The sequence below is a fragment of the Pleurodeles waltl genome, chromosome 2_1 (assembly GCF_031143425.1).
Source record: "Pleurodeles waltl isolate 20211129_DDA chromosome 2_1, aPleWal1.hap1.20221129, whole genome shotgun sequence".
Taxonomy (NCBI): Eukaryota; Metazoa; Chordata; class Amphibia; order Caudata; family Salamandridae; genus Pleurodeles; species Pleurodeles waltl.
In genome coordinates, this window is record NC_090438.1 from 721681638 (window position 1) to 721695248 (window position 13611).

The following is a 13611-nucleotide window of genomic DNA, read 5'->3' on the forward strand; positions in this document are numbered from 1 at the left end:
AAACACAGAGTGAATAAGAATGTCTTATTTAAGAATGTAGTGCTGGCCTAAGCAAAGAACAGCTAGATAGAGAGGCATAAAACAAGACTGCTAATGTGGCTATTGTTAAAATAATAAACGAAGCTGAATAAAATATATCTAGGTTAAAGTGCACAGCAGGAGACCTAGGCCCTCATTCTGACCTTGGCGGGCGGCGGAGGCCGACCGCCAAAGTCCCGCCGTCAGGTTACCGTTCCGCGGTCGAAAGACCGCGGCGGTAATTCTGACTTTCCCGCTGGGCTGGCGGGCGGTCGCCTTCAGACCGCCAGCCAGCCCAGCGGGAAAGAGGCTTCCACGATGAAGCCGGCTCGGAATCGAGCCGGCGGAGTGGAAGCTGTGCGACGGGTGCAGTTGCACCCGTCGCGTATTTCACTGTCTGCGCAGCAGACAGTGAAATACATGTAGGGGCCCTCTTACGGGGGCCCCTGCAATGCCCATGCCAGTGGCATGGGCACTGCAGGGGCCCCCAGGGGCCCCGCGACCCCCCCTACCGCCATCCGGATCTCGGCGGTCCGACCGCCGGGATCTGGATGGCGGTAGGGGGGGTCGGAATCCCCGCGGCGGTGCAGCAAACTGCACCGCCGCGGAGGATTCAATGGGGCCGCGGTACACTGGCGGGACCCCGCCAGTGGTGCCGGTCCGACCGCGGCTTTACCGCCGCGGTCGGAATCCCCATTGGAGCACCGCCGGCCTGTCGGCGGTGCTCCCGCGGTCCTCCGCCCTGGCGGTCAAAGACCGCCAGGGTCAGAATGACCACCCTAGTGCGCTAAAATAACATGCATGGAGCTATAACTAAAATGACTACACAACATAGGGATGTTCACCTTGTAGGCTGAAGAGGATCGCAGAGCTTTATACGGGCGTACCAAGTGATAAATAGCTTTAGATAGTTCACACCTGAGCCATTGAAAGCTTTAAAAGCAATACATAACACTTTGAAGTCAATGCACTTTCGGATAGTTAGTCAATGAATCTGGACTAAAGCCTGTGATGCTGATTGATACTTGGGAATCCCAAGTAACATGCATGTAGCAGTATTCTGCAGGGCTTGTAATTTGTTTGAAAGCCTATGCTGCATGTTGATATGTAAGGTGTTACAATAGCCCGTTTTTGAGACCACAAGAGCAGTGACTACCAACTTCTGCAAGTCTTGAGGAATAAACAGAAAGACATTCCTCAAGATCTTTAAGTCAAAGAAAGATGAAGAGGTCACAGCATTGATTTTCTTTTCAAATGACAGTTTGCCATTGAAAATGATCCCTACGTTTTTTACTTTAGAGATCGGTGTTGGTAAGGTTCCTAGGGCCATATGTAGGAAAGTCCGAGATTGCGACTCGGAAATTGGGAGTCTGTCTGACTCGCAATTTCCGAGTCGCAATCTTGGATGCAGAACGGTGTCTCAGACACCGTCTGCGACTCGCTTTGGGGTCGCAAAGACCCATCTCATCAATATATATGAGGTGGGTCGCATTTTGCGACCCCATAGCGAGTCCCTGCACTCACATTGATTGTGGCCTGCTGAAGTCAGCAGACCTCCATGTCTGTGACTGCTTTATAAATAAAGCAGTTTTTTTTTTCATTTTGCAGCCCGTTTTCCTTAAAGGAAAACAAGTTGCAAAATGAAAAAAATACCGAAACCATTTGGTTTCGTTTTTTTCAGAGCAGGCAGAGGTCCATAGGACCACTGCCTGCTCTGAAAAAATATTTTTGTCGACATTCACAAAGGGGAAGGGGTCCCATGGGGACCCCTTCCCTTTTGCGAATCAGTTACCACCAGTGTGACACTGGTGGTAACTGCGAGTTGCTTTGCGAGCGGTCACAAAGCAATTCTGAATTGCGATGCGAGTCACAAATAGGAGGGGAACACCGACTCGCAATTTGTGAATGTGCATCGCGTGAGGCCGTTTGCATGGCGCAAACTGCGATTTTCGCAGTTTGCGACATGCAAACAGCTTGCTACATCTGGCCCCTAGTTCTTCTGGACACCCAGCTGGAGATCAAAAAGAAGTTTTGTTGCCTACCAGTAGCACTTCATTTTCCAGGAGTTCAATTTTAAACAATTATTAGAAATTAAGTTGCTGATCTTCAGGATGCAGCTCTGGAATCTGCTTGCTGAGTCCTCTTGGATCCTGGATACTGAGACTACGATCTGGTTATCATCTACATTGCTCACCACCGAGAACCCAAACTTTTTGATGAGTCTAGCAAAAGGTATAGCATAAAGATTAAAAAGGGTTGGGTTCGGGACCAATCCCTGAGGTACCCCACATGTCAAAGAAAAGAACTGGATGAGAAGCCATCCATGGCTACATATTGTTCTCTCTCTAATAGGAATGATTTTAGAAGAGCAAGCGCAGTTTCTCGGATACCTAGGAGTGGAGACGGTCAATCAATATGACATGATTAACCATACCAAATGCAGCTGAGAGATCCAGTAGGATTACTGCTGCATTACTTCCTTTCTCTAAGGTGACTGTCAGCTCGTGTGAGGCAACCATCAAGGCTGATTCACTTCTATGTTTTCCCTGAAATTAAATTGTGACGGGTCCAAGAGGTGATTAGATCAAAGAAATAAGGGCAGTTTTTTATCTAGCACCTTTTCAACAAACATGACCAGAAAAGGGGGGCAGGTTATTAGCTGACAATGTTGTGGTCCAAAGAACTTAGGCTAGATTTCTTAAGTACTAGCAGAAGAGAGGATACTTTCCATACATTTTGGAAATAGCCTTGGCTGAACATGTCATTAAAAGTGTTCACAAACCGGCTAGATAATATTTAAGGGTCTATTTGCTTAATCTCAAGACTGGAGCCAGAATCCATCGATTGGAGAAGGTCCACAACTTGATCAGCCATCAGGGCTGGAAATGATTAAACAAGTTCTAGATCTGCATGAGAGCAGCATTTTCCATCTTGGCTCCAAGATGGTCCTTCTGATTCAGCTGCCGGACAATACATCTCAGGAGATGGAGGGGCCGGTTGAGTCTTTGCCATGAAGATATTAAAAATATATTCAATCTTCACCTGAAAAAAGAAAGATATAGAGTTACACAGGGACTGGTTGCTTTTGGCCTTATTGGCATCCTCCACATTTCAATATATTTTACTGTTCTGATAAGCTCTTTTGTGGGATATATAGATGTTTTTATTTTCTGTGTAAAATAGACAGATTTTTCTTTAGAAATCAAAGCTTTATGTTCATTAAATTTCTGTATATAAAACTTTTTTTCCGTTGGATCATAGTTCTGCCTCCATCTTTGCTCCTCTTTAGTTTATCTTAAAACCACAGTTGCGGTTGCTTGGCTCTCCTATTAGCTGTGAATTTTCAGGGGCTAACTGACCAATAGCAAGATCTAGCCAGAAGTGATAATCAGTTGTGGTTTGGTCTAGAACATTAGTGATTATAGGCAAAGAGGCTGCTAGAGACTCTTCCAAGGGGGTAGAATCAACTTTATGACATGGGCGATTCTTCCTCATTATAAGAGAGGTTGGAGTCTTACAGAGTTTGACAGCAGTTTTCACTTTAAACATAACCACAAAATGGTCAGACCATGTAAGTGATAATGTCTCTGTAAAAGACAGCACTATATTATCAGAGAAACGTCTATCAAGCCTATGCCCTGCCCAGTGAGTGGAGGTATTGACCAGCTGATGCAGCAAGACTGTTCATTAAGCCTATCAGGAGTTCAGATTCTTGACTATTCTCCAAATGAAAATTAAAGCCTCAGAGGACTGTATAGAAGCCCATTAAAGGGAGTGTTATTAATTTCAAGCATAAAGGCTAGTGCCTCGCACTCAAAAGTAGGGAGAACTGGAGTGACGGTACGAATTATATGGTTGCGATATATGATCACAAGTCCCCCACCCTTCCTTGCTACTCGGTCTAACCTAAAAACTGAAAAAACATCTGGGATAGCTAAGGCTAGGTCAGGGTCCAAACTTGCATCCGCCCGGGTTTACGTGATGAAGGCTAAATACAGGTTCTGAGCCTGAAGGAACTTGGAGAATTCTAATTTATTCTTAACCAGTGATCTGGCATTAATTAGAACCCCGTGTGTCAACTGCTGAAGTACCTGAATCTTATAAAAAGAAAACTCAACAGCTGTCTCAGTATTCATTTTAAGGTTAGGAGAGCAAAAGGTCATAACCAAAGTTCTTCAGAAAATTAGTAAGCTAAGCTACGAGGGGCCAATAGTGAAACAGTAGCAGTTCCTACCTATAGGGCAAAGTTTCAGCAGTTCTTCCCTGTTGTAGTGAAATGTTGTGTTGGGACCGAGTGGGAAACAGACGGGGGGCTGGTGCTGGACACTGTCTGGATTGGCACAGACCGGTATGCCTTAATCATGTCTTCAGCACGCCAGCTTCACATCCCCTGCACAAGTCCTCTGCTCAGATGCACTGTGTGGCTTCTTTTAAAGCCCAACATTTGGGGGAATGTGAGGTGCGTGTCCAGGAGATCTACTTGAAGTGAGCAATAACTGCGAGGGTAAATGAAAACTAAACAAGGGTCCAGCAAACCCTTCTGCGCTAAGCACAAGATCTCCTTTTGGAACACAGACACTGGTAACTTAAAGCAAACTAAAGCAAAAGGTGAAAATATCTAAAAACACAAACAATGTCAAACAGTGATGGCAGGAGCCTTGCAAATGGCACATGTAGGGACAAAGTGGGAGCCAGGTACCCCCCTATGATGCAGGCTGGTGGTACAAGGAAACAAACAGAGATTCAACACTAAAGAAGGGCTGGACTTCCATGTAGGATGCGCAGATGCACTGTGTGGCTTCTTTTGAAGCCCAACATCTGGGGGCATGTGAGGAGCATGTCCAGGAGCCCGACTCAGTGCGAGCGATAACTGTGAGGGTAAATGAAAACTAAAGAAGGAAACAAACAGAGATTCAACACTCAAGAAGGGCTCACCTTCCATGAAGGCTGCACAGACGCGCTGTGTGGCTGGTTTTAAAGCCAAACATCCGGGGGCATGTGAGAGGCATGTCCAGGAGTGCTACTAAGTGTGAGTGATAACTGTGCAGGTAAAAGAAAACTAAACAAGGGTCCAGCACTCCCTAGTAGATCCAGGATACTGGTAACTTAAAGCAAATTAAAGCAAAAGGTGATAAAGTCTAAAACCAAATAAAAGCAATGGTAAATGGGGATGGACAGAAGCCCTGTAAATGGTGCCTTTTGAGCCAAAGAGGGAGCCAAGAACCTCCCTAAAAAGCATGCTTGTGCTACAAGGAAACAAACAGAGATTCATCACTCAAGAAGAGCTGAACTTCCATACGGGCTGCGTGGATGAATTGTGTGGCTTATTTTAGAGCCCAACATCCAGAGGTATATGAGAGGGCGTGACCAAGAGTGCTACTCAGAGCAAGTGCTTGCAGCGCTGCCTTGGCAAATTAGGACCACCACCATCCTCCAGACTGCAGGGACCTGAGATTCTGGCAGAGCTGGCGGTTCCCTGGTGGTCTAACTGCCAGGGTTGAAATGTGGCAGTCAGACCACTCCTTTGGCAGCGCTCCAGACCGCCACCGCAAGTGTAGTGGTCTATAGACCACCACACTCTTAATCAGGCACAAGTTATAGAACTAAACCCAAAAATTTCAAAGCAATCTAGAAAGCAGCTGTTCGAAAATAACTAAGGGTTTGATTTCTTAGAAACCATCACATATACAATAATGCAACCTACATTATCAAAAACACACTAATCTACAAAATTCAGACCAAAATTGTGAGTTGTAATTCATAGTTATAAAACAATTTAAATATAGATGTATTATTCTATTCTGATAATTTTTTATATTTCTTAATCCTATAACTATGTAATCAATAATTTCTATTACTTAGATTACTAACATGAGTTTAAAAAACTAAGTGGTCCACAAAACCAACACCAAAATAAATGGTAAGTAAATGGTTAAATATGTTTGGAAATGAACAGTTTCCAAACCGTTTTAATAACTTTAAAACAGAAATGCCACATCCATACAGAACTCTTTGGTACAACTAAATTGATTAAACCCGAAAAATAAATTTCCCACATTACCCCACAAAACCCACTTAGGACCTGGTTTTGAGTTAAGCCTAGTCGTAATTACCGCACACCAGCATGGATAGCGCATTAAGTTACTAAATCCTCTGATCACAAGTTAATTAGTACATGTGCTACATACCGCATGTCTGTGCTATTTACCATGATATTAACCACATAACAAAATGAAGCATGTGATAAACAACACACAATTACAAGTATAAGAGGTCATTGAAAACTAGTGGAAAATACCACCTTATAATAATCCCAGTCAAAGCAGGTAAAAGGGCACGGAATCAAACAAAAGATGTAAATCAATAAAAAATACTAAGACAAACCTGGAAATGTAATAACACAGTACATGCACTGGCGAGTTAGGACAGCCAGCACTGCCAGTCCCTCTAATAGAGGGAAACTGGCGGTGCTGGTGGTCCAACCGTGGTAAAACCCCCACGGTCATATTGTGGTGGTCTGATCACCGCCAAAGCGGTTGGACAACCGCTTTGGCATTGGTCAGACCGCTACCACGAGTCTGGCAGTCCTTGGACTGCCAGACTCGTAATGAGGGCCATTGTCTTTTACTATTGTCCCTATTAGTGCACACAAACCAGTTGATATTTGACAATGTTTGTTATTTTAATTTCAACTTTATTTGGCAAATGGTGCCGGGCTTTAACATTTTGAACAATATCACTTCCAGTAGAAGCATGACTGTAGTAGTCATCAGAATACTATTTGCTACAGTCCCAAGGGATATGCCCATTGGTAGAGCTTTCTTTCAAACAGGCGAGAGGATAAATTGATTTGACTTTACACCTTTTTACACACAGATTTTAATGCTCCCCTTTTCTTTAATTATTTTTGGTGTAATCTGTTCCCTTTTGTTGAGTTATTGGCTCAGGCTGTTTTATTGTTCGTATGTATCATGTACATTTGAAGGCTGTATTGGAAATATAATATTTACAAACAATTATATTGATATTTAATTTAGCTAATTACTTTTGTATCTTCCAGATGCGGTTTCTTTCCACTGCTTATAACATTATATTTAAGTTTATGACCTTATTTCTTAGTTAGTATGATGTGATTTACTGAAGTGGAATGTTGGTCCAAGGAACAGAAGGTCAGGTCCTCTGGCAAAGTAACATTCTGATCTGTTACTTGGCAATTGTGCTGAGGTTTCATTGTTAAGCATATCCTCCATTTATGGTAATTATTAATTGACTGGAGTTTCCAATTGTTACCTGTTTTAGTTTTGGACACAATGGTTGATTGGTTGATTTAAAAAAAAATTCTGGCTGTACCTTTTAAAGAAGATGCTAGTAATATGTCCCAAACGTGTTAAAGTTAATTTTTACTTTTTTTGTAATTGTATATTTGTGTGTGAGCTTATGTGTTACCAGTTTATTTTTAGATAATGCATTTCAGATGTTTGTTGTTGATATTTTACCACCTTTTTAACATTTTCTCAACGTTTTTGATTTTTATATTTTTGTAGTGGATGTTGCTTTTCGAATAATACCTGTAAAGTCAGTATTTTTGTTGCAAAGATTTTTGCTGTTTTTTTACAGAAATGAAGAAGGCTACCATTTCGAATTTCTGGATTTTTACTAATATATTTTTGTATAACAGTACATTTGTAATTGATATTGTGACATACAGCCCACATGTAATGTGTTATCAAGTAGTCAACACCCAATTTGTAATTTTAGATCTGTAAGAAACAAATGGTGCATATTCTAGGAGACATTATTTGTCTCTTTGAATCCTATTCCTTGGAGCGTTTCGCTTCATCCCGCATACCTTGTGAAGAACATATGGGTGAGTTGCTCAGAAAAGACAGATTACTCAAGTTGACAAAACTGGAACAGTGACTGGTATGTGAAGAGGTGGCTGTGGGAACAATTCTACGAAATGGGAGCGTTATATCAGATATCTACCTGTCATGAAGGTTCTGGTGGAGGTCAGAGAAAACAGTCCTGCAGAAAACCAGTGGGAAGCTTGGGTGTTCCTCAAGTAAATGTCTGCCGAGGATATGCAGGGGTTTAAATTAAATCAGCTTGTATACATGGTAAACAAGTACTCCAAGTTAATAAGCAAAAAAGTGGCACATGATTACACAGTGCTATTTCTGACTTAGGGCTTTAGGTTCCCGGTTGAAATTCAATCAAAGAGAAATGCCGGCATTGATATCCACGATTTAGAGCATGTCATTATAGGAAGAGAAGAGTGCTGCATCAATCACACCTGCATTATTAGGTACTGGAAAAAACGGAATCACTTGCAGTAGTCCTGAAATACTATGTGAACATATATGAGCATTGTTTCTAAGGTTTTTTAAGTTCCATATTTAATACTCTTAAGGGAAAAGATAGGCAAGCAAACATTGAAAGGATAGGAAATTGAGAGTTGCACCTGAGAAGGGTGACATCTCCCATATTGATGATTGCCCTACGGATGAGGTCTTGGAAAAATGCCCTACGAAATTGCAGTAGTAGGATAGAGAAAAAGAAAGAAGTCTTTCTAAATGCACGTAGTCTGTTTGTTTACTGGAAATAATAAGTCAGTAAAGTATACAGTGACAAGACCACTTTTTGCCCATTGCACGTTTTGGAGAAAATTGACAAATATAGGTCAGGTTGCACTAGTTAAGATTTTGATGTTGTCCAGATGCTTGGAAGTGTTGCAATTTATCCCATGCTTATTTGTTCTGTGGAAATTTGTTTGCAAAATAGTTTATTAGCAACTCAGTATTTTGCAATTCCCACTGCAAGTCCCAATGGTGAGCACAATAGTACTGAAGCAGCCAGATGAATGGGGAGCTTTAGGGTTACATGACTATAAATAATTGTATTTAGCAGGAAAATTACAAAATACAGTCTTAATTTAAGTCCATGACTGAAACTGGTTTATTGAGTGGATCTAAAATAGGAACTGCTGAGGACCTATGGTATGATTTAGATATTGACGGACGGGTTACTCTGGAATACAGTGACAAATATCCTGTCTGATGAAATCTAAATCCCATTATCTCTTATGGGATTTAGATTTCAGCAGACAGGATATACATCTCTGCTGCGATGGGGTAACCCGTCCACCAATATGTAAATCAGACCCCTTGTATTTTGTAGTCCCCTGGGGGCCTGAGAAGGCCACTCCAGATCATATGCACAGTGTTAAAGAATATTTGGAACTGGATATCTCAGAAAATTCCAGTACAACATGATTTGTTCAACATCTGCTTTGGTGGAGTTGCATGCTACCTAAGTAAATAGAAATATGGAGGGTAAAAGGAGTTGGGTGACATTTAGATTAATGATAAATTCGTAAATACTTTTGAAGATGAGGAACTTTGAAGGTCGTCCATTGGTCAAATCCTAATGTATGTTTCATCTCACCTATCTAACCCTCACGATAAGGGGACATTTCAGAAGTAGGTCTCAAAAAATGTTCTGTAGTTCCTTGGTTCTGAACAGCTGATACTGCAATAATATCAATATTTGTTTTTAATTTTGCTACTTCTTATTTCCCTTTTGAGGAACACATAGTGGGTTCAATGTTTTAATGTTTAAAGTAATCTTGGTACGCTATGTACTGATGGTGTTTGAGACCATTGTTGAATAAAAAGACAGATAAAATAAAATATGTAATACCTAAGACTGATGACAGCACCTTTAATGTGTTCTGTAATCTGCACGTAAATCCAGGTTTGTTAAACTTGGTTGACTGGATTTGAATGTAATCATCATTCATCGAAGTCACATCCCTATTTGTACTTCCTAGACAAGAGCATTACCTAAAACTGATGCTCAGAAAGTTTTTTCCTTAAATGTATTCTTTCAAATTTGACCTATGAATTAAAAATCACACTTCTGAGCCTCCTTTACAGTTCTTGAATAATGCGCCCATCGTGATGTGTTGCCAACCATCAGATAAATTGGATTATGGCATGGCACAGTGACTGCTTTGGAATTTAAGCCTGGTTGTGACTAATGAAGATTCAACTGCTCTCATGTATTAAAAGTATACTTTTGCACCAGATAATAATTAGGTTGATTATATTAAACTCAGTGGCTCATTATTTAATTGCAAGGGCAGATTATAAACACTGCTTCAAAAATATATTTTAATGAAAAAAGCTATATCTTGACCTAATCGCATCAACCCTATGCTATCTAATTAGGGATGCACAAAATCATTAGAGTTACAAAATATTAGTCCCAGTTCTATCAGGCTGCTTGCTGCCCCTTCCTAATTATATTTTTTTGCTCAATGATAAATAGTTAATGAGGAAAAAATGACAAAAATTTGCATGTAGGCAAATTAGTTTAACAGAGCAATGTCTTTCCGTACTTCAGCGAGTGACCTTTGTCCAATAAAAAGAATGTCTTGCACGCTTCAAAATGATTGCAAGGTTGAGTTTCCACGAATGAAAAATGGGTTGTCGCAACAATGTAAGAATTATAAAATGCAATATCTGTAGATTCTCATCAAGCCGCAAATGCCTTCTTTGCCTTTACATTCATCAATTTAATAAAAGAAAATTAAACATATTATAAAACATGGATTTGTAGGCCAATTTGTAATCCGGATGGCAATCGTGGTGATCACGCTAAGAGCAAAGCAATACTTTCAGGCGCACATCAGGCAAAATCCAAAATGTGACAGAAAATTAGCCTGCTATGCTATCGATTAAAACTTTTGCTTTATTATTTTGCTTTTTACCTTCTATCGTTCATTAGACTATTTAGATTTAAAAATGATCATGTATTAAAATTAGTGCTCTCATGATTTCACTCTGAATCACTGTTTCCTATCAACTCAGATGAGTACCATGAACAATTATATTACACAAAATAAAAGGATGAAAGTAGCATGCATGCCCTCGAAAGGTAATGGAGGATTTCTGTTACATGTTATTTGTTTTAGTATAGTTCTACCACATCTAGACACATTTGCAAATCCAAACATTTTTCGTGAAAAATATTAAAATAGAATAGTTAGCATTGCGAAAGAGGTTAGAACGTTAGATTGTGTTTCTCTAGCACTTAAAGGCATGTCGGACAATGTTTGCTTTTCTGTGATTTGATAATCTGCTGTAGTGGGCAAGGGACTGCTGATCAGAATTCCTTAAAAAGCAGCATTGTAATTTGTTTTTTAGCAAATAATTTCTCAAACGACAACACAGTTCCATACAGTCAGAATACAAAAAAAAAACACTTTTAAAAACACGAAGGGGAGACTCAAAAATAAGCTTTGCCCTGTGCCTGTCATTGGAGTGTTCCATATTCTAAGGATGCTAGAGTATTTTTTAATTTCATATTTCAGGTCAGGAAGGAGCATATCATCTCCCTCCTGACCTGGTACGTACCCAGAAAGGCTAATCACTGGGCTGAACAGTCACCCTTACACATTTTAAAGTTATAGAGTCTTAATTTGTGGTGTGGTACAGACAAGATTTGGCTGAACAAGGAGTCCTTCTGGCATTCGTGGTTTAAGCTTTGATGCCAGGTCAGATGGAGTAATCTCAAATTGCCAGATTATTTAAAAAACATCCAATACCAATTTGGAAATGGTAAACAAATTGCTTGGGTGCGGATGTTTGAGGTTTTGATTCAATTCTGATACATCAAAAAGAAAAACGTAACTGGTTTGGAGGGTATTTGAAAAACAAACAAACAATATACCATAGAAAATAACCGCACACAAATAGTGGTATCCACATTCAGGCCTAGGGAAATCATGATAACATCTGATGAGGTACAATGCACCCTAGATTTTGGATAAATATTGACATCTATAGCTACGAACGTCGATTGGCTACAAACTAAGCAATGCAATTTCGTCAAACTGGATGGTTTTTCTGGCAACAGGGCTGATAACAACAAAAAAAATGGCAAAATAATCACGTCTCCCAGTTCTAAAAAAACCCACATATTGAGTAGGTCAACAAAAGAGTTCTTAATTACCACCAAGCAGGCTCCATAATTTACTGAAGAAATTAAGGGAATGATTTATGGCTTGGTGAATAGAGAACAGTCCTTCAGGGTGTCGGAGGACATTACCGCTGCCACCCTAACTCACTACCTCCCACTAAAGTTAGAGATGATGGGAGACCCAGCAGTCATCTCCGTACATTGAAAGGGACTGCCATCATACATACAAATAAATCGATTTTAGTAGTACCAAAAGTATAGTGTAAACTATGCAAAGTACATTTGCAAAGTACTAGACATCAAATATTATGACAGCGTGCTTTACTATATCCAGATGGACCCAACAATATTTAGTAACAGTGAAGTCCAGCAGTTGTCAATGCAGAATACAGCCAGAAGACAGCAACTCAAAAATAAATGAGGAAGGCATGACTGAACAATGGATAAGGTGTCCAGGAAATGGATAAGGGTCAGGATAAGGGTTTTCGAAGAGTACTATGGAATGTAGATGAGAAGAGGCATGATGATGGGGGTGCCTCCACACAAAGCGACACATAAGCAGACGCACAACATTTCTTCTATCTCTATAAGAAAAAAAAGGAATGGCAAATGACGGGACAGCTTCTGTTACTGCATACAGATGGGAGTCTTGATGCCACACTATGCAAAAGGAATGTCATGTCACGATCTGAGAACTCATAATTGAAAATGTTTTATGGAGTCATTCTAATAGACAGCTTGAGCAGCAGCATAAGCAGAATGAATCACTCATTCTACACCAGATCCAATGCCTCCAACATAGTGGAATCTAGCTTATCTGTCACAAAGAATGCAGTGTTTTCACACATACCACACAGGCACTCCTGCATGCAACACCAACATTCCCATTTACCTATGAGGCACTCCTGCATGCAGTACCAGCGTTCACATGTACATATCATGCAGGTGTTTGTGCACCCACTACTACAGGAGCAGAGGTAAATTTAGGGGTGGGTGGAACTCACAGCATTTTACTAACTGCGGAACTATGGTCCTTTGCACTGATAATAAAAAAAAAATCAGTAGCACCACCACACCTGCATGCCTTGCACTAAGTGAACAACTTTCAATTAAATATACCTGCATGCTTTTACAGTGCCACCAGGATGCACGTACCCTGTGACCTGTGCTGTAATATTCATGTGCGCTTTGGGAGTGCAGCACATGTGGTGCTACATAAAATAAACTACAACATAACATACACTCATATACTAAGTGATGCTATTTAAAGCACACAAAATATATACATTCACACGAGATCCAGATGTGTCTCCCATCAGAATACTATTACAGATTACAGATGGCCACTGTCAGTATACCCCCTGAATTCCCTTTGATCTCTCTCTGCCCACAACAAGCGTCCATCTGTGGGTGAGTATCCCTTTACTCATTCCCTATCCCAAACCCCTTCACTGCTCCTGCCCTTACTCACCACCGACTCCCGTGGCCTGGCACCACTCCTACCATGCACAGTACTGCTGTGCCAGCTGCTCTGCTCCAGCTCCTGCGGGACCCTTGGAGGTTCAAGTCAGAGAACAGCAGGAGTAGCCGCCTTCCTACTGGGTAGGCCGT

At 40.9% G+C, this 13611-nt stretch overlaps 1 protein-coding gene across 1 annotated transcript in view; it reads right to left on the reverse strand.

Moving 5' to 3' along the window:
• Nucleotides 1-2907: 2907 nt before the first annotated feature.
• LOC138260178 (uncharacterized) overlaps nt 2908-13611 on the reverse strand; it is a 199833-nt gene continuing 189129 nt past the window's right edge. Inside the window, exon 6 of the mRNA XM_069208423.1 lies at nt 2908-3060. Within this exon, the coding sequence (XP_069064524.1) occupies nt 2908-3060 (153 nt within the window). The remainder of the gene's footprint in view (nt 3061-13611) is intronic.